The sequence below is a fragment of the Molothrus ater genome, chromosome 10, assembly GCF_012460135.2.
Source record: "Molothrus ater isolate BHLD 08-10-18 breed brown headed cowbird chromosome 10, BPBGC_Mater_1.1, whole genome shotgun sequence".
In the NCBI taxonomy this organism is placed as follows: Eukaryota; Metazoa; Chordata; class Aves; order Passeriformes; family Icteridae; genus Molothrus; species Molothrus ater.
In genome coordinates, this window is record NC_050487.2 from 8,153,171 (window position 1) to 8,175,865 (window position 22,695).

Sequence of the window (22,695 nt, forward strand, 5' to 3'; positions counted from 1 at the left end):
TCTGATGGCTTAGTTAACAAAACTGCCATTGTTTATTCCCTGTCTGTCAGGAGTCAGTCCAAGAAAATCTACTGTACCCATACCCATTAAACTTAACTTCAAATTACACTAACCACAAATCTCTAGCTGGCTTGCTTCTCAATGCCAGTTATTGGAATCAGCTTTGCATTTGAAGGGCAAATAGAGCTGGAACTATTGCCATTACATCACATGCTGTTTGGTACTAACGTCGAGAAGATCAAAGCTACACGGGAGAAGGCTTGTAATGCAAATGTACTGTTTATGATGCTAATCAAAGAATTTAGCTTTGTTTGGAGGAGACAAAAAGCTGCCTGATGAAAGAGAGAGAGGGAGAGAGAAGCTTAAGTTCTTACCTCCTGCTGATGACAAAGGCTGCAATGAGAATGACCACAAGAACAACACTGCCAGCCACTGAAACAAGAAGCACTGTGGGATTGGTACCATCGCCAATGATGGGGGAAGGAACTGAAAACAGAAAAGGGAGCATTTGTGTCAGACAACCTCAAAAAATCAACCTAGGTAGCACTCAATGAGCTCAATGAGCTTTCTGGCTTATGAAGGCAGTTTAGAGTAGCACTCACACCTACTTCCAGGCCTTTATTTTATAGCCATTTGACACAATTTTTCCAACTGCTAATGAGCTGAAGACATGATGCTTGATAATTATTTGGGGAACTTCAGTTCACCAGGCACAAGGACTCCTCCTCTCCAGTGCTGCTCAGAGGGTATAATGATGAATTTTTTTGCCTTTCTAATTGCTTTCCACACTTCTTTCCTCCTTTTTCTTTCAGGGGGCCCAGATGATCACTCCAGAGTAGGAGAGTAATTTTAAAACGTCTACTCTCTTCCTGATGGATTGTCTTCAGTTGTTAACTTCCTGAATGATATTGCCACTAACTGGCATGACCTTCACTTGATTTAAGGAGACCTATATGTCCGAAATAAAATAGGTTTGGTCACAGTGCCTTTCTGCCACTGAAAAGCAAACATTTTGGGGGCTAAATCTGCATGTTTCTTTGAACAAAGTGAAAAGCCTTACTGACAACATAGTTTGAACATTCTTGTCTTTATATAACTGTCTAAAGAAAAGTGCAAGTATGGAAGCTGATGTAGGACACCTGACTGATCTGTGTCAATAGCTTGTAAAGGAGAGTAACAGGGTTCTATTCTCCTTGAAATAAGATATTCCAGAAATGTGCAAATGTCTGCTTTTCAGAAAACAAAATCTCTGAAGCATCAATGGCTTCCAAGTGCTTATGGAATGCCTATTTCCCTACACCACAGTGAAGCACTGTCACTGCTAGAATCTACAATACAGTGTGGAATTCACATTCTCTGGAAAAATCCCTTCCCCCAGGATTTTTCTCCTAGGATGCTGAGAAGCCTCAGAGAAAAAGGAAAACTATTATCTCATTTGCTTCTCCTGTGTTCTGCTCACATGTGGAATGTCTTTGGAGATTGTTCACCCACAGGTGATTGTTTCATTAGATTCTGGTGTGAGTTGTTTCACTCATTGGCCAATCAGGGCCAAGCTGTGTCAGGACTCTGGAGAGAGTCAGGAGTTTTCATTATTATCTTTTTTAGCCTTCTGTAAGTATCCTTTCTGTATTCTTTAGTATAGCTTAGTTTAGTATTCTCTAATATAATATAGTATCATAAAATAATAAATGAGCCTTCTGAGAACATGGAGTCAGATTCACCATTCCTCCCTGCCACGGGGGTCCCTTCAAATACAATAATACAGCACATCCAAATACATGTCTTGGGCCAGCATCATGCCATCACCAACAGCCATGTGGCCATGCAGGAACATCTTCTCAGAGCACACACACCACAGCCCAAGTGTGAGAAACAGCTACTCACTTTTCATAGTTTAGGAAGGTTTATTAAACCTTCTCAAAAATACAATGGAAGACTGAATAAAGAAGAAAGGTTACAGCGCTGGGAGCAAAAGATTTTCCCCTGCCATGTGCTTAGCCCCCTCACAATGAAAGTTTTCCCTTTTTAACCTTTTAACCCCTCCCAAAGTTCTGTCCATCAATCCCTTCTTTGCTGTCCAGTGGTGGAGATCTCTTCCTCAAATCCTGATTGGAGGTCAGGTGTTCCATAGTGACAAGCCAGCCCTCCCAGCTGTCCCAACTCCCATTGTCCCTTGATAACCATGCCAGGGGGTACAACACAACTATAAATCTATAAAACTTTTCTTAACCTATATACATGATATTTGTCTATTAATTGTGAGAGTCAATCATGGCATTACTCATCTATCACACAAGCACCCAACATGAAACTCCCCACACACAGCCCATTATATCAGCACTCCCTGCAGGAGGAGCAGCAGAGGGACAGGGTGGGGATGCCTTTACCTGTGTTGGTGGTGAACTCGAAGGGCCCACTGAAGTCCCCATAGCCTGCTGCTGTCCTGGCCCTCACGTGGAACACGTAGGAGGTCAGGGGGTTGAGCCCTTTGATGTCTGTGTTCCTGGAGGCCGTTTTCACGATGCGATAGCTGCGCTCGTTCTGGTCCTGCCAAGGCAGAGCACGGGGTGATGGAGTGAAGCTGTGAACCTGGAACCCTGCTGCCTTGCCAAAACTGTCTGATCAAAGATGAGTAACAGCAATGGAATTCTCAAAATACACCCTGAGGGCTCCTGCTGCTGGCCTTGCTCAATCCCCCTAGCACCGTGTGCTGCACGGGGCTCTGAGCAAGCCAAAAAAGGAGGATGAGGCAGTACGTATGATGCTCATATATCACTGATTATTTAAGAAGTCACACAATGAAAACCCTTGGAAAACAGCCAAGCGTTCAAATAGGATCCTCTTGATGAACAAGCACGTTTTACTCACACATGCTGGCACTTTCCTTTTCTTCCAACCAGCCAGAAGCCATTAAAAAAAATGATAAAAATATTTTAAAAAAGAAAAGACTTAGAAAATATCTTCCAGAAAGTCCATTATTAAAAATCATTCTATTTCTGGCTGGAAAAATCTATCAGGAAATATAATAGTCTAGCTTCCCTGCAAAGCAGATGCCTTTTAATGTATGTGGAAAGCAAGTAAGTGATTTTTTTAAATAAAAAAATTAGAAGTATTCATGTGCATGTGAGAGACAGCACGCACAAGCAAGAGCAGGTAATTGTTCATTTTTGCAGAGACCCTTCAAAGAAAATGGCTCTTTTCATAATTCCCTACTTGAGAAGTTATTTGAAGGAATAACATCTCCCTCTAACTTGGAAAGTATGAAGAATCTAATTTTCTCTCCTTATTCTCTATTAAAAGCCAGCCAGTCCACGCTATCACTCTAAGCAGAAGCTGTCGGCAAACAGATCTTATTATTATGACTCTGTTATATAGTTCATTATTATACTTCTGTCTATGAAGTAAAGCTAATGTCTCACTTCTGCCCAACACTATTGACTCTCATTATAAATGTGATTGCTATAAAAGCTCAGTTTCTAGGCAGGTAAGAAATAACAAAATAAATTCATACTGTACAGCAGGAACAGCCTATGAGTCTTACTCTTTCAAGCAACCATTCAAGTGCATAAAATCCTTAATTGGATTTTATTAAACTGAATCTATTTCGTTTCAAATGATGGAATCCTATCTGGAAATAAACCACAGTAGAATGGAGTAAAAAAATTGTGCCCAAGCCCAAAGGAAACTCCTGGCTTGTCCATTTTTGAGGAGTACCTTTTCATAGTATTTGACCTCATACTCCAGGATGACTCCATTTGGCCTGTCAGGTTCCAGCCAAGCCAAGGCAACACTGTGCCTTGTTATCTCCTTAGCCTGGATCAATGCAATCGGGGACGGAGCTGCCAGGAGAAAAAAAAAACAACAAAAAACAAAGAAACATTATAAGCAATCATTTAGTTTTAATGAGGAGCATGTATTTTTAGTTGTAACTTTCACAACACGAGCACTTTCAGAAATTGTGTTTTCCCTGGGGGGTGAGGGGAAATTAGAAACATTAAAGATTTTTCCTGTTTTCTCTACCAAAATGACATTTAATCTTCTCTAAGAAGGATTGGGTTTGGATGCTGGACAGTACTAGATAGGTGGGTTTTGAAGTAACAACACAGTTGTCTAAGCACTGCAGTGTTCATGAGACCCAGGTAAAAACCTTTATAAGAGATCATGGTACTTAAAGGATCTCTTATTTTTGTCCTGTGTCATTTTGGTCCACCGTTGCTCTCTTCTTCCATCTCCTAAAATTAACTGATGTTATTCCATTAGCTATTTACTTTAAAGGAACTATGAAGTACCTGAAGTTCCAATCTTGTTTTATCTAAAGCTGAGAAAATATTGCCACTGAATTTAGTAAGGCCAGAGTAAAGCTGAATACATATGAATTTGGGCCCTCCCATTAAAACCAGAAAACTTGTATTTCAACAATCTGAGCCAATTTGTGCCTAATAACTTGCCCTGCTTACACCCAAATCTGTGAGCAGTCCCTGGAAAATGGCCAAGGGCCAGATTCTGGCTTTGGTAGCTCCTTCCCAGCCAAAAGATACCAGAGACTGGTCCAGTGTGTGCCAAAATGGCATCTCCTGACCCTGTCCCACGTGGTGCTGCATTGATGCCATGAACAGAAAGAGCAGGATTGCATCACCACGGGTAAGGGCTGCAGCATTTTTGGAAAAACTCTACCTAGCAACAAGCTAAACTCCAAGACCCTTTAAACTGTATCTGTGTCAGTAATAAAGGCTGCAATGAAGAAGATAATGGAAAACATCTCTTTGTGCACCGTGCACTGCTTAAAGAGCCCCTGCTAATGCTGAAGTTCAGGTTTCTGACTGGCTGGAGGACAATGCCTTCTCCCTTTGCCTGTGATAGCAGCAGATTCATGGCTGAGCTGGGGAATGGGCTTTCTGAAGATTTATGAACCCGGCTGCCCCTTTCTTGCTGTTGTGTTGCTGTGTGGTCACATCTCTAGCCAGCTGTTATCAAGCTCTTTTGATGCTGACAATAGCTGGTATAAATGGTGGAGTCTCCAGGGATAAAAAGGGACATTCATGAAATTTTTAATCTTATCTAACAAAGCTGTCCTGTATAACCAGAGATTAGAGGTCTTCCCAAATTGAATATATTTCTTCTTTTGTCCCCTGATGCTGTAGCTGCTCTTTTTCCCCCCCACTTCCCTTTCTTTTTGTTTCTTTTTCTACCTTTAACTTTGGAATGATGATCCATGAAAACGTTATAAAGTTAAAAGTATCCTTGAAAGAGATATCCTTGAAAACTACCAAGAAAGGCAAATAAATAAAACAGTCACTATAAATGAAAGGAAAATTGAATGTTGAAAGCCTCAAACCTACTTGACCATATCAGACAGTTCTGATGGAAGTGAAAATAGCCGATAGATGCTGCAGTCACAAAAGGGTGTCTCCTCTTGATGTGAAACCATCAGGGAGCTGCTTCCCGATTTACTATTTGACAGTTTGGCATCTCTGTTAGAAATGCCTCCAAAACCTTTATCTCTTTTTTCCTTGTCTGTCTCTCACAGGCAAAGGCAAATACTGAATGACAGAGGAGACTATAAACACACAGCCAACAGGGAGGATCCAGGTGTGCTCCATCAAATTATATCTGTGGCCCGACTGCAAACCTGCTTAATAACCTCACACTTCCTCAAGAGAGAATCAAACCTTTTTTTAATTCCCCTCTGCAATAAGAATACTGCTCAGCTAATAAATTAGAAATCAGATTTGTTACCCTAAAACACACACGCACACGCCATTACTGATAAACCAAGCGGAGAGAAATCTGCTTAGTTAATCGCTGCCTCATGCAGGGCAGACAAGCAATTCTTTTTACTGAGAATCCATCACTTATGCTGCTCTGACCTCAAGAACTGTAGAGAGAAAGTTCCCTTTCTTTCCTTTATCCTCTCTTTAACCTCTTTGGTTTGCCATTTCATTTCAGCCAGCATCTATATTGGAATTTAGTGAGTCCTTCAATATTGGGCAGGTAAGTGCTGTATGAAAACACATTTCTTCTCTGTAAAATGGCTATTTGCAGCAGAAGAATTTATATTAACTAAGCCTTCTAGTGAAAGACTCTCAGCTTTATATAGCTTAACAAGTGCTTTCTCACTTCTCACAAAAAATGGACAGCTGATCTTAGGCATGGCACCATACTGCAATAAGCAACATGCTCCTGGCTTCCAGAACACAAAAAGGACCTGAACATCAATTCCTTCATTACTCCTTACACTTTTAAGAATGGCCATATTTTTCCCTTCCTGCCCTTTATATGCAAATTCATCCTCCTTAACTTTTAGTATCTTCTTTTGTCCTGGATTCTGCAGATGAGCCATTTGTTCCTTTGTTTTGACTGCACACCCTGCCTCTCCATAGCTATACAGAAATCCTAAGGATGCCAAAGTCCAACTAGAGAACTGCAAGAAGCTGTTCAGGAGTGACATCCCTGCAGCACAGACCTACAGTGGTCTGTGCAATAGGATGGAAGCTGAAACTCTGAGGACCTTGAGGAGCTAGACCCGGTACCCAGAGGATACTACAGTTATCCCACTGCATATAATCCTCATTTACCAATTCCCTTTTATTTCTGCAAATAGCCCTACAAATCAGGTTTATTTTTAACCCTTGCTTTTCAGGATCCACCATCTGACCTGAAAGACTGGACTCCTGGAAGAACACCAGTTTCTCCTTGCACATGTATTACCAAAGGACATAAGAGTCTGGTCAATATTGTGCAGGATGAAGAGGATGTCAGCACTGCCAGCTCAACATGGCACTCCAGGCAGCAGACACAGCCTTCTGAGCGAGCTTGTGCAAAATATTTACATTCTTTCTTCTGCCTTTTGCCTTGAAATTGCCTCTTAGGGATGATGTGAAGATAAACGTGTAACAGGTTGTAAAATGATGCTTTGATCACAAGCAGAATAAAAGAGAGAATACTCTCTCCTATGTGCGTGGGCTAACTGTTCATTAGATGCATACATTCCTACATAAATCACATTGAGGACAGCTTGACCAAAAGTAATAATGTTCACAATTAAGGTGTTCACAGTAAGATCCCATGAAACTTATGGAAAGGAGTGGGAGATCACTTCTTCCTTCATTTTTTGCACTTTCCTCCACCCTGCTCCTTTATGTTTGGAAAGGAGCAGTAAGCAATGACTTGTTTCTCAATCATCACTGCTTACAACAGCCAGCTTTCTGCCACACGTGCACAGACTGCACATACCAAGCACCAATTCTACCAGAACAGCCCATTTCACAAAATGAGGTATTTTGGTGTCTAAAAAGGGGTCTCCCCTTGAACAAAAGCACCAAGTGTAACTTTTCTGAGTTCAAAGCTCAGCAGTTCCTCTCCCTTAAAAACCCCACTCCCTACTGATGTGAATGTTGCAATTTTCTTTCATCTACTTCCTCAATAACCTGCCATTAAACACCTACTAGTAGTTTTATTACCTCAGTTCTGAGCTTGCGGCCTACAGAGAGAGAAAGAGCACAGATGTACTACAAAAACTTCACCCAAATGCCATAAAGCCATGTCCCAAGGCTAGCCAGTGCTGAATTGTTGCACTTTTGAGGCACTTTAAAGGATGGCAGAGGCAGAGTGTCAGTTTTTCATTACTGGTTCAAATTAGGAGGGGTGGGGGAATGGAAAGAGGAAAAAAACAGGAAATAAATAGATGCAATAAAGTCTCTGGCATGTAGGCATCCATGAGTGAAAACAGCCCTTTATGAAACTACAGCACATGAGTACTCAGATATCAAAGATACACAATGCCCAGTGTTTTATTGAAGATGCCTTCTTACCCACAGCGGGGTTTACTTTCCATTCCCCATGATTTGAATTTAAATGGATCATGTTTACTCAAGGGGTCTTTCACAGACTGAAAAATATACCCACAGTTTGTACATTATCTCAGCTAAATTCAAATAACATATTTAAATTTAATTACTTGAAGCTTAGGGGTTTTCATGCTTTTCTTTATTCCCTCAATTGCACACAACACTTATTTGTTCTTATCAATGGCTATGCACTTTGTCAAGCAGCAAAATTAAATGCTTGAAAGCACTAATGATGTTACTGTGATTAAGGGTTTTTACCTTCCAGGGTAGATACTAAAAGCCTGCTCCATTATTAATTACTTAAAAAAAAAAAAAGAGAAAAAAAAAGAGAAAATATTTCTGAGAATCTAACACTGAAGAAAAGTCCTCTTAGAAATCAAAGCAAGAAAATAAAAGGTCTTTCATTAAAAAAATCTTCTCTTGATTAGGATGCAACATATTTAAGGGAACCAGGCACAATTCAGGTTTTCTCTTTGACTATTTACCTTGTAACACTGTGGGCGTTTACATGAGATTTTGTAAATTATATTAGTAAATAATCTCACAGCAGGAAAACGATATACAGCACAAAGAATCAAATACATTTTTAATAATTTCTAAAGGCCCATGCTCTGGACCAGATTCTGATTCTTTTATTCATGTAAGAGGGCATTTTAGTTGACTAGCTGTCACACTGACTTCAAATCGAGGGAAGAGAGAAATGTCCAACCCTCTTTAGTAACATAAAATTATTTACACAGTTTTACATAAAACTAAAACATATTTATCAGATTAAATTAAAAAGAAGGCAGTTCTCTTTCACAGAATCACAGCATTGTTGGGGTTGGAAGGGACCTCTGGAGATCATCCAGTCCAATCCCCTGCCAAGGCAGGGTCACCTGGGCAGGTTACACAGAAATTAATCCAAATGGGTTTGGAATGTCTCCAGAAGGGGAGATTCCATGACCTCCCTGGGTGGCTGTTCCAGTGCTGCTCATGCTGAGGAACTGCTTATGTTTTAGTTTATGGCCTTTGCTCCTTGTCCCATCACTGGGCACCACTGAAAAGAGCCTGGCACCATGCTCTTGGCACCCCTTTGAGATATTGGTAGGCATTAATGAGATCTCCTGTCTCCTCCAGACTAACCAGGCCCAGACCCCACAGTCTCTCCTCATAAGAGAGATGCTCCAGACCCCTCATCATCTTTGTGGCATCCACTGCACTCTCTCCAGTCACTCTTTTTCGTTTTTGTACTGAGGATCCCAGAACTGGACCCAGCACTCCAGATGTGGCCTCACTGGGACCAGAAAACATTTTAGCATGACCACAGTTCCAAACATATGCAAAGCACATGTACAAGGCATGTATGCTCATCAAGATAAGCACAGCAAAGGCTCCTGCACATGTGTGAGGTGATGTGCACTCCCAGATTAGATGTCTGTGCACGTCTGAGGAGCCAAGCTGGAGTCTGGCATTCCCATTCCTCACTGTCAGCATGACAGCTACGCCTTCTCCCAGGGACCTGCCAGAGTCTGTGGGCTGCCTCTGTGCTTTAAAAACTAACCACATGCATATTTGGGGCTTTTTTCATTATTCCCTCTGTAAAAGTGGAGCAAACATTTGTGCTAGTGATGATTGGGCCAGGTTAGGACTTGGACAAGGATCTAGAGCCTGATTGCTCAACCAAGCCACTGGAAGCTTCCCAAGACATTCCCGAGTCCTCTGTCTTCCCACCGTCTGCCTCTCCTTCCCCCAGGAATGACGACTGGCGAGGAACACCTCCAGCCTGGGGAGGGAGACAGCCAAGATTCAGGGCAGCATTTTCACGCTTTTAGTGTTTAAAGCAAAGACTTTAAATCTCCTCCCGTGGAGTAAAGTGCCCCAGGTTATCCACCAACACACCAAAATCCCAGCCAGTGAAAGGAGAAGGAGTGTGACAGCTGAGCTTGGCCTCCTTCTCCCAATCCCTTTAACCAGCCCTAATGCTGCTGAGCTGAACTTTCCCTCCTTCTTGCTAGAAATTACACTGCTGAGGGAAAGCACCAGCTTGGCCACAGGATATTCTCACAGGACACCTTCATCCCAAAATAATAGGCACAAGGGATCTTTCCCTTGCTTTCCAGGCTCTGCAACCCAGTCAAAGACCTCCGAGGAAAACAAGTGACAGGCTCTCAAACCTAGGGACCAGCTCACATCAGTTGTTTGTAATGACGTGTTCATAAAGAAAGGGGCTAGAAAATGAGATTTTAAAGACTGTTAACACAGTATTATTATGTTTTAAACATTTCCTCTGTTTTAAAGTTTTCATTTCTTGCCTCTCCCAAAAGAACCTGTGCTGCAAAACTTGCCAAACCACAAAAGCTGGCTCTGACTTGCATCAAATCAAAAGCTTGAAGGAAAACCCAGGCTCTCAGCAGCAACAAATAGTAGTAGTTGAGGATTATTAGAGTGCTGTACTTTTACTACCTAAGTCCAGCTTCATTTCTTGGCAACTAGCAGTGGCTGCTGAGCATCCACAAAGAGCCTGTGGATTTTCTGGGCTGCACATCCAGTTCTGTGTCACTTTTAGCACAGACTACTTCAACATACCAGAACCCCTCTAATTAAGATGAAAACTATTACAGGAATTGAGATGTGACCAGAATTCCCTGTGGTTTACATCAGAAATGAAGGGAGGATGAAGAAGATTTTTGTAAGCCCAGGAGATGGCTCATTCTGGGGATCAAAGAGGGCCAGCTCTTGACAGCAATACATTATGCTCAGGTACTGGCTCCTCCAATTTTGAAGGCGAAATAATGATGTCAGCTTATGCAATGCAGGTCTGGAATTACTCCAAAGATCTGAATCTGCAACCTACAATCTCAAAGATTGCCTTAAACCAAAGGATTATAGAATCTACATAGCATTTAGCAAGAGATTTGTATTACAACTCAAGCATGGGGTCTGTTTCATCTGAAAACTGCTTGTTTTCTTTCTGCTAGCTTGCTAAGAAATCTTGTTGGCATGTTCTGACAAGGATAACTTAATAGTTGCCAAGAGAAACATGGCAGAATACTGTGTATTTCCTGTATGTACCAATGCCAGTTTAAAACAAACAGGAAAACAAGCCTTTCAGTTGGAAGCAATCTATAAAAATCTATCTGAACATCACAACCACTTAAAAATCCCAGCACCAAAACATTTCTAAATGCTAGAATGATTAACATGGAAGGGTGAACATACCTTGAGCTGTGAGCTGCTCTGGAAACTCTAGAGCTATAAGTAATTTGTTAAGATGGATAATTAGTCAGCAGCTGTCTGACCTGAGCAGGTTTGGAGCCGCTGGTCACAAAGCAAGTCACGCTGCACTTACTCTTCCCTCTGGTTGAGCTTGGAATCTGATCCAGTATAAACAGCAATAAATTTTGTAGCCTAAAGTAGCCAACATTGATGCTCCACTGCATTATATTGGCTTGAGAGAAGCAGAAAAAATGGGCCAGGCAGTCCAGACAAAGAGAGACTGCTGTGGTCCAGAGCTGTCATACTTAGAGGTGGGACCCCAGGACCTGAATTTGGGCAGGACACTTGTGGGAAGGATGTGCTCGAATCATCCTCTTACTTCTCAGCTGCTGGTCCAAGCAAGCACAGACCACCAGAAACCCCTGATGGCGTGACACAATGTACAGCACCCCTGAGGAGAGTGGCTTGGGAGGAGCTGAAAGGAGGAATTAGAGACCATAGCCCCTAGCTGTTAAAGCAGATGATAAAGTTGGAAATGGAGCATTCCCCAACAGTTCAAAATAAGTAGTCTGAAGCAAAATGCTCCACTTAGCATCTTTCCCTCAGGGCAGCTCTGCCTCACCCACATGCCCTGCTGTTCCTCCCAGGAAGCCAGAAGTAGCCACCAGAGTTAATTCCTGCCCAGAAATAGCCTGTCTTTCACCCTTGCACAGGAGGAGGATCTGCTGAGCTGCCTTTTGTAAACAAACTCCACTCCCCCTCAGCCCCTTCCACCAGGAAATCAAAGCTACCCTTAAAGAAACACCAGCTACCCTGAAATGAGACCCCATCTCATTCTCTAAGCCCTTCCTCAAGTCAAACAACCATCCACTGCTCCTCCTTCATTGTGCCATCCTCCTGCCCACAGTTAAGGCACGTTTGCACACACATCATGAGTCAACACGCAAGAGGGGAAGAGCTGTTCCTAAATTGCACAGAACCAATGAAATAACTGACTATGTCTGTGCAAACTGCACTGTATGTGTGCCCTGCAAACCACTTGTTGTGCACAGCTTTCAAACCTCTTAAAACAGTGTTTCAATAATCCATAAAACAACAAAAAATAGTGACCCTGCTGTTGCAATAGCCCAAAGGGGCAGCCCTTTGTCTCACAGGCCATAGGACAACTCTCACCTGATGCCCCATGTCTGTATCTGTTAACAGAAAGCCTCATTTCTGCTCCCTGGTCCTTTCTTATACTTACCACCAAGTCACCTGAGCATGTGGTTACCCCAACAGTTATGGCATAAAGGTTAATTCATTATAGGGCAAATGTGTAATTTGGCACCCAAGGCATCTCCTAATGCTGCTCTCCCTGGTTCTCACACAGTTACTTCCTATTTACTTGAAACATGGATGTCTAGATGATGTATATACATGTGCTAAGTAACATCCTTTGTCACTTACCTTCAGCATTAAGAATATTAGATTTTGTAAAAAGTGCTGCTTAAAAGCCTTTTTAAAATCCAGACAAGCAGAAGCCTCTGCCCTATTTGCCACTTAGATGCCTTGGAAATACCGAAGTATCTTCTAAACAAAATAAATAAATAAATAAATGGCATGACTCATTCTGCTAAAGCAGCATTCGCTGTTTTAATAAATAGATTTGGCCACATTGCCTCATCCTGGTTTCTGAAGTGCTGCAATAATAGCAGAGACTTAGACTGTGCCATTTGGGTTTTTCAGATCAATCATCTAAAGTCAGAAATGGCAAGATTCTTGGGTGAAGAAAGTAATAAAATTATAAACATTTTACTCCCACTGTGATCCACAGTTCCAACAGCCACTGCAGGCTGGGCCTGAGCCATGCCCTCCTGAGCCTGCAGCACCCAACAGAACCCAAACCAAGGATTCACTCAACAATAAAAATCACAATTCTCACTTCAACACTTGAGTGCATAAATTGTTTCAAAGCCATCAAAGGTAAGGAACTTCAGCCATATTTAGTTTCAGCTCCATCACACAGAAAAGGCTGGTGCAGAAGGTTTGCATTTATGTATTTATATTTCAGCTGAACAAGCTATACATTTTAATTATAATTGATATTCAGAGTGCTCAGTTGGAACTCCAGTGGAGTACCTTCTGTACAAAGGTTAGGTGGATTTGACATGATACCATCTCTGTGCTGTTGAGAAATGCTTGTGATTGAATCAAGGTTTGGGTTTTCTGAGCTCAGGTTAGTAGCACTTTGTGAAGAACACTGCTCTGACAGAACTTGAGATCCTCATTCTTGCAGGATGCTGCAAAACACTCTGCCATACTCCCCCATCAAAGTGTCTCTTCTCCAGGGAACAAAGATACTCTGTGCTGTTGGAAAGTACCACAGAGGATCAGACTACAGCACACTTAACTCACACTTGGAGCTCTCCCACCAGGTCCTTTCACTACAACTGAATTAAACCCCCTTTTCTTCACCCATGACAGGCAGATTTGTTCAGGAAATTAAAAATCATTAATAGACCCAATGAGAGAGAAAAAACTCTGCACACAGTGTTGCTACAAAAAGCAAAATTACCTATGTTTGCTATTCATTAAAAAAAAAAAAAGTGATGAGGTACAAACTGGGGAAGAGTCCTAAGCTTCCTGAAACACATAAACCTTAAAATTAAAATCTTAGTTCATGATGTCAGTAGCCAATTACATCATAGGTGGCACATAATTAAACTTATAAAGGGGTTTCATTATTTTGGTTTTACTCTGGATACTGAAAACCAGTGCATTATTTGTTTTAAAATTGTGTCAATTGGAAAAACCCCAAGTGGAATCAGCAATTAAATATTAAAGGTGGTTGCCTCAGTGTAAAACACTCCAAAGAATAATTGGTTTCCTGTGCAATGCAAGTGCAATTACAAAGTCTGAAAAATTTCAATCCTAAAAATAAATAAATAAAAATTTGAAAAAAAAAATTAACCTTGTGTGGTTTATGAGGACGTTGACCTGTACAAAGACCAGCCAGATTTATGTCCTGGAAGAGTACTGAGCTACAGTCTGGGCAAATAAAAGCCCATGAAAACAATAACTTGTGCAGCATTCAAACAGACTGGTCTGTATCCTGAGTTTGGACCCTCATTTCCAGTCCCATATTCCAGCAGACAGGATGACACTCACTGACCTCTTGCAAAGGCACCACTGAGCCTGCACCCCCTGTCTGGAGAGCCCACAAACCCCTGCAGCTCCTCCAGGACTTCCCTTGGCTGCTCCATCCCTGAGTGCCCAGGGAACTTGAAAAACATGGGATTTCACACCCAGCCACTTACACATTCCAGTCACTTTCTGCCTTATTTATGTGCATGCACAATATCCTGATAAACTATAAGGGAGGCTGTGGCTACTCCATCTGCATTCCCTTTTATGCTGGGAAGATAAATTGGGGCTGATTCAGAGGACAGATTTAAAGAACGCAGTCTGTTACCAAGACAAGCACAATCTTCCCAGGGAGCCCTTGTAGCGGGTTGTCTCCAGATCATGCCTTGATTTGCTTGCTAAAATAAATGGGACAGCACACAAAACTCAATTCATATACCAGACACCTCTTCCAGCCCACTTTACTTTCCTATTTTGCTCAGTCAAAACTGTCTTGTTCTATTATCTCGCAATAAGACCGCTTAACAGCAACATAGAAAATTAAAAATAATAAAAAGATCATTAAAAATTTCAGTGCTTTCCTTTTAGCCTTTGGTAATCTGTGGAATTGGAAGACATTTATATCCAAAGCACATTACAGTTTAAGGGTTTTTCTGACTGTAATAATCCATGGATACTTTCAATAGATTTTAATACAGACAAAACCAAAGATATTTTATGGAGCAGTAGAAGAATTTAATAAAAAAATCAGCATCAGTCAATTGTCTTTTAAGACTAGGTGATAGAATTCGATAGCAGGGATAAAAGTCCTAATAAACTCTGCAGGAACAGTTCAGAAGGCTGAGACAAAAGCTATCATTTCCTTTCAAATTAACAGCAGGATTTTTCCATAAGGGATGGTTTGAAATACAAATGACCACAGGAATAAAATACAAACGCTTGAGCTTCCTACACCTCTTTTGACTGCATTTAAAAAAGTAAATACAAAACCATGGTCAATTTTGTTATCACCAGTTTCCAAACCACAATTTTCAGAGACCCTGAATCCATTCTCAGAGTGCACTCCAAGTTCTGGGGCTCTAGTTCTTGAATTTAGTAATGAAGACAGATTACCTTAATCTAAGGAGATGCCATGAAATCCTTCAAGTGGATGCAGAGAGAGGCTCCCACTTTGTTTGGGCGGGGAAGCCCACTGGAGCCCTGCCACGATAATAAAGCGCTGCCTGCACACCAGTTCACACGTGGGGCTAAATCTGAAGTGACATTTCTCAATGAAAGAAGCAGTATTCACTCGTGTGCTCAGCATTTTGATGTCCACCAGAAGCTGGCAAACATGATTATAGGGAGCCAGCAGGCATGCCACAGCTCTATTTAGCCCTCACGGTTTAGCACAGTGCTATGCAACACATAAATAAAATATAACGGGCTGCCTTGGGACGGCATTCTGGGAGTGGGATTTCATGCATATGGATGGACTTGACACACATTTCACAAGGACAGAATATCTGAACCAGAATGGGCTGCTTCACCCACCCTTTGGGGTCAGTTCAGCATCCTGCCCTCCAAACTATGAGCCAATGCAGAAACTTTTGGGCTTCGGGGACTAGCGATGTTTATTTGTGCTACTCTGCATGGCATTTTAATTAGTAACTGTGTGGATTTAAAAACTGTGAATGGACACACAGGGGCAGTTGTGCAGCCTAGTTTTTGTGTTTCTACTCTCTCAAAAAAATCCTGTTTGAGGACATCAGCAGGGGGTTAATGGAAGCTTTGATAAAGTTCTCCGAAGCCTTTTATTGTTGCTGAACTACCGACTGGACTCTGCTGTCTCTCTGGCTGCTTTCCAATTTATTTAGTCAGCTGCAAAAACAACTAGAGGATTTGGAAGCCCATCTAAATGTTTAGTAGCCACAAATATTCTTGGGCAAATTCTGCTTCCACATGAAAATATTTCTGTGCCAGTTATTTAAGGGAAGCGCTCACACTGATCGTCAAGCTCCAGGAATGGGAAATGTCAGTTTGCTGCCAGGGAAAGTGAGCACACAGTTAAATAGTCCAGGGCAAATAAAAGCTGCAGGACCACATCTCCATCTCTCTCAGTTTGGTAACTATTCATCTGTACCAACATCACTGAGACTAGAATTTTATTCCTCTTTGAAGTAAATTTCTATGACTTAAATATGATCAACACTACCCAATGCTGAAATTAAGCATCTCTTTCCCTAGGAGGGTGTGTAACTAACTTCCATTTTCCATAGCAAACCACGAGATCTTTTAAAAAATGTGACTAAACTTTTATTTAAATGCTGCAATTACATCTTGGCTCTATCTGACATGCAGCTTGTCTAAGCTGTTCACTGAACCCTGAAGCTGGTTATTTACTAACGATCTTTAGAAAGCACTTTTTTTTTTTCCTTCCGACCAAGACTTGTATCCCCCACCTTGAATACAAATTCATGGAAATGGGTGGTGCAGACAGCTTTGCCAGAAAGCAGGCAGTTGTTATTTTAATTATTATTTCTTTGTGGAATGCTGCAGTTACCTTAAAATAATAATTTAATCCTTCTCAACAATAGTTTTCCCAGTTTTGTTTTTAAGACAGGAGCACGTATGCCTATAACTACACATTTATTACAGACCATCAGTTAAAGGCTCTGCAAGAACATGAAGTTGTTAAGAAGAAACTCCCACTTGCATCTGCCAGCTTGGAGAAGCTCCTTACTCAGACATTTAAACTTACACACATAATTAAACGTGCAGCAGAAGAAACCTGAAGCAGTCAACGCATGGCATCTTTAAGTCCCTGAGAAATCTCATGCTCATTGCTGAAATTTGCCCATTCAAAAGTATCCCCTCCACTGTTCAGTTCCACCCAATTCCCAAATTTCTAGCACTAGGATCACTTTTCTTTCTAGATCTCCCACTGCATTAATATTTGAAAGATCTGTGGTTTCCCAAAATACACCACTGGGTTTGCTGCAGAAATCTTCACAGTAACTCATCCAATGTAAATCTTCAGATGTCCAAAGCCAAAACACCAGTCCCTTTGAAAGCCAAAGCAGGGGAAGAAAAGGCAGGTGAAGAAAAGGCTGTCCTGCACGTGCTGGCAGGTCACCTCACTGATCAGGGCAGATAAAACCCAACAACAGCAGGCAGCTTGTCCCAACCCTCCTGCTTGAACAATGTGCAGGAGGGATCGCTGCTCATGTCTAGCAGAAAAACATGAAGCCTTAGAAACCCCACTGACTGGAAATGAGAAAAATGCATATAATTACCCTGGAATTCTGCAAGATGCTGTAAGAAATCACTCAAGAGTATCATGCTCATGGATCAACCCCTTTTCCAAGTCCATGCTTATTTTGATTTTCTTTCCTACTGAATTCAGGCTTGACACAGCTCCATTTGGGGAATAATTTGCTGGTCTATCATCCTTAGTACAAACACCTTAAAGCAAAGTAAGAACACCCCTTTGCAGATCCCTTTTCCCATTACCCTGACGTTGTACAGAAAAAAGAATGCAGCTGGTAGTATCACACACACTTCCCATGCTCTGGACAGCTGGCACACACCCAGATGTTTGCCAAGAGATTAGTTTAAATCAGGTTTGTTGGGAAGTGGGTGGCCAGGGTGCTGTGACTGTTTATACACACCCAGATACGTGCATGAGTTTCCTCACGGGTTTGTGTGCCTGAAAAAGGACTACTGGAACAGGCTATTTGTATCCTTTGGCTGCAGGGAACAAGTAACTGGAAAGGGTGGGACTGTGCTGGTAGCAAGTACTTAGAATAAAAATAAAGAACTAAATTGACTCTTGGATGCCTGTGAAGGCTACAGGCAGACCAGCTGTGGCCAGCATCTGGAGTGCCACTCGCTCCTCTGCTGGGCAGTGACATGAACTCACTCACCCTCCTACACCTCTCCCAGGTGGGCCATTGAGCTGGATGTCACCTCAACACCCTCCAAAGGTCCAGAGACTCCTGAGGAACAGCCTGGCCCAGCACCTTAAGCCTCCTTCCACAAAACCCCACAGCACAGCCCCATCCCCACATCCAGGAACTCGGCAGGGGCTGGGCTGCTGAGCTGATGTGCATGAGCATCCCCACAGCTTCACCAGGCACCAGGGAAGGGGGATGCCAGCACAGAAAATGACTGATTTTGCCAGCTTACACTATTTCATAGGGTCTGTGAAACTGTGACACGAGTGCATGATGAATTCTGTCTTCACATTCACAGAGCTCCTTTGCCGGCTATTTGGAGATGAAGTCTTCCTTGGGGTTATACAGCCCTTCAAAAATTATGTTTCAACACAACAATAAACAGCTCTTCACCAGGACTGCATTAAAAAAAGGAACATCTCTTGCAAGAGCTGAGCATAAAACTAGCAGTCTGAATGACTACAGACCTTGCAATTTTTAAAATCAAAATTAACTTCCTTCAGCACCTCCCTATCGATAAGATTTTTAATATGCACATAAATATCACCACACATAAAATCAAAAAATGTTATGTTCATTCTCAGCAAACAGAAATTATTTACTATTACTTGTATTGAAACCAGGATTATACTCAACATACGGGAGCTTAGAGAATCAGATGGATTGATCAACCTTCACAGTAACAGTTAATTTTATTTTCCAGTAGTAGTTTAAGGGTGTTCATGCAGTCACCTAAAGAAAGCTCTGTGACTGAAATCTACTTAACAATGTCTTTTGATGTTTCACTATAGAGCAATTCTTTATGGGTAAGTTATAAATATCCAGGAAAATAGTGCATTGAAAAGAAAACACTAAAATCCTTAGCTTTCCTGGCCTTGGCATGCATTGCTTTTGATCTGCCTGAGCAACTATTATTTTTTTGACATGAGGAGTGCACACTGACCAAGGGCAATGTATGTCCATGAATTTTTACTGACTGCAAATGCAGCTCAGCACAGGCTAAACCACACTGGCATAATGTAAGACCTTATATGCATTTTCTGTGCTGCTCTGTACAACACATGAGGAATGCTAATCAGCATTTGAAAGGAAACGTGGGCTTTCAAAGAAGACCCACCAAAATGTAAAATGGGAATATATAGTCCCCAACCAAAAAGTCCAGTGGAACTTATGAGTCATAACTCCCAATTCTTTCCTCCTTACCCTTGCCATTTCTGACTGAAAATACCATCATCCTCAAAGGATTGGGATCTTTCAGGTTTGGGTTTTTTCCCTTTTAGTAAAGGAATTAAGGACATAAACAACAAACAAACCTAAAAGCTAAATAAAACTGAGTAACAGCTGGCATTTCCCTTCCCTGCACAGAAAGTCAGTATTTTGGGCTCACCACAACTGCAGCCTGTCCCAGAAGAATACCCAATTCCCATGGATCTTGTCGGGGGTGCTGAAATCCTGGTGGCACCGTGACCCATTTTAGCTCTTGCCTGGAAAGGGCACTGAAGCACTGCAGGGCTCGAGTGCCAGTGCAGGATTTGGGGAGCCCACAGGAGAGGGGCAAGGACTGCAGCACTGCCAGCCCCCTGCTCTGCCAGGGATGGGGCAGCCCTGGGACACTGAACACACAGCTGCACAGGCCAGGAGAGGGGCACTGCACACACACAGGGGCTAGGCACAGCACTGACAACAGCAGCAGGAAAACCAGGACACAGAGCCCGAGATATTCTCCAGAAAGATCATTTCTTGATCTTGAGCACAGGCAGCTTGAAAACATCCAGGGTGATGCAAGGGGAGAAGAAGTAAGTTTATTTATACACACTGTATTTTCATCCTAATTGGCACATGCTGCATCCATCCAGCTCTGCTGATCCACTTAAGGAAACACAGAGCTCAAGGTAACCTAACAAGGTAACAAATCACCAGGCAGTTTGTTTATTCAGAAATATCAACTGCTTCAACTCCTACAAGCAAAGGAGCAAGCAGGACACCCATCCCTCATAAAATGCAAACAAAACAAAGGGAGCCAAGCAAGCAGGAAAATAAGTTTGGATTTTAAATCTCATTTAAGCCTGTGCAGGCTCTGCCCCCCACACCACTCCCCTGCCTTATGAATGCCTTCAGCATCCATGCAAAAACCTTGTCCCTGTGGCACTGCCCCCACAGGGGCCTGAGCAGGGAACCTGCCTCTCAGGCTGGAGACACAAACAGCTCAGCTCCTTAAGCCTTAATAAAAATATAAACTGTTCAGTGCATCTTCAAAAGAAAACCACACAAGCTTCCTGCATGCTGTGAACAAGATCTCTTTATTGAGAGCTTTTCTTTTCATTTTGAGCAGCTTCGCAGTACTAACCTCAGCAGAATAAAAACCAAAAAACCCAACCAAGAAGCCCAGAGATTTCTGAGCTACTCAGTCAACAGCCTGATAGAGTTCCTCATTGAAATTAGCTTCTCCTAGCAGCATCACATGAGAATTGCTGGCCTGCATCTCTTCCACAAATCATTTCACAAATTTTTAAGGATGGGCAAAGTGCTGATTTCATTTCATTGAAAACTGAAAGCCCAAAAGCCACCACTGCCAATGGTGAGACCCCCAATATCAGCCCTTGCAGTACTCATTGTGCTAAGGACATTGGCTTCAAGTTTCAGCCACTCAGTGTTCCATCCTTGCTTTTTCTATTTTTTCAATCTCACAGGGGAAAAGAGTAATGGTTCCCAACTAAAAAAGAAAAAATAAAATACTAAACATGCAGAACAATGAGCTGAATTAATTCAAAATTCTTAAAAAGTCACAACAGTGAAGTATTTAATTAGGAGATTGAATTTTTTACTTGCTTAAAAGCCTGAAATTTAGCTTTTTTTTTGGAAAAATAAGCAATCTATAATAACCAATACCTTTTCCAAAGAAGCAGAAAAATACTTTTTCAAACTATTTTTGATCCTACCGTGAATGGCAAATCTTATTCTAATTTGAACACTTTTCTATAGTATCGGAAACTGAAAAGAGAGCTTCTAAATGAAGAGTGGAAAGCAAACTGCCTCATTTCATTATCTCGGGAGTAAAACGACAAAAGCAAACAAAAACCCACCTGTGCTTTTCAACTGCACCTTTTATGTCACTGCAATGCATTCCATCAATTTTGTGCTGAATATACCACAAGTGATTTCTCATTGCTTTCTGCCTGTCTCCAAATGCACGCCTTGCACAGGGGCTGGCACCATGGCAAGCAAACACACAGACACCCAGATTCCTGATCCTCACTGATCAAAAACTGCTTGGAAAATTCCTGCCTATTTTCTTCAGATTATACTGAAGAAAATTTGAAAGGTGAAGTTGTTGTGAGGAAGAATTCCCTGTACTCTTGTATACTTCTCATCTTTACTGAATTTAACTCAGGAGATACACCTCTTGCAAAGAGTTCTAGCAAATTCTCCAGAAGACAACCCAAAAGCACTGCTCATATGTAAAGAATTATTAAAAACTCCCCATATTGACAACATTTTTTTTCTATCAAGCACAAGCATAGAGAACACAATCAATTAAGTAATCTACAAATTTTCAGTGTTGGTGGCTCCATTTTTATCAGTAAAACAGGGAAGAAGTGCTGTTAAGGGAGGAGCTTGGCTCTAATCTGAATTTAGAATTGCCTTAAAGAAACCAAGGCAGCTTTACATTAGTGTAAGAAAAGTGCAAGATGAAAACCAAGCCCGTGGCAGTGCACCATCATGACATGATTTCTTTATAATGAAATATAGTGAAAGAAAATTAGTGGCACAAGGATTTTAATGCACCCCAGACACACATTTACAATGATTAAACAGATGAGTACTTGTAAAACCCAAGGGTCTAACTTTACAAACCTTTACTCAAGCAAGCAGTTTCACCAAAATCAATGAGACAATTTGCATATGTAAGGCTATTTATCTCAGCTGGGATCTGTAGGTTTAGGCCACACATTTCTATTTAGATCTTCTATGCAGCAGAAACCACGAAGTTGTATGAAGAACAGAGAACAGTGCACCTTGGAGTTAATTTTCATTTATACCAGTATAATTTTCTCTGTCCCTCTGACGCATTTGATAAACTGGGCATGTTTCAAAATTGGAAAAGTTGGCAAAAATACAAATTTCCTGATGGGAAGAATACTACTCATGGATAATAAACAAAATCAATTCTTATTTGCATATTCAATCAGATTTTGGTTTGCATATAAAAGCATAAGATGGTAGAATTTTCACACGGTAGATGGATCCTGCTCACTTATTCATGCATATATGCATCCACTAATCCTTAGACGTGCCAAAATCAGTCAGAAATACTCTCTTTGCTAGGCATTCACAGCACAAAAACACTGTCCCTGCTGCTGTTCTCAACCTTCTCTTTTCGTAGAGCGTATGACAGCACTCTCCCACGGCTTTCTCCCAAGACTCCCTAATAGCCCCTGCTCTCTATTAGTCTTCTTTTCACTAGGCAAAGTGGTGGTTTGAATTTTTGAATCATAATTTAAAAGGGATGCTGTCAACTGTATATGAAGAACAAAAAACACTGGACCAGATTTTCAAAGGCACTTCAGCACGGACTTGACAATTTCGCTTGT

At 41.6% G+C, this 22,695-nt stretch overlaps 1 protein-coding gene across 1 annotated transcript in view; it reads right to left on the reverse strand.

The window, feature by feature from the left end:
• EPHA4 (EPH receptor A4) overlaps positions 1-22,695 on the reverse strand; it is a 105,195-nt gene that overhangs the window by 24,716 nt on the left and 57,784 nt on the right. Inside the window, exons 6-8 of the mRNA XM_036388662.2 lie at positions 3,715-3,839; positions 2,388-2,547; positions 375-486 (exon numbers count right to left, since the gene is read on the reverse strand). Coding sequence (XP_036244555.1) covers positions 375-486; positions 2,388-2,547; positions 3,715-3,839 — 397 coding nt within the window. The remainder of the gene's footprint in view (positions 1-374; positions 487-2,387; positions 2,548-3,714; positions 3,840-22,695) is intronic.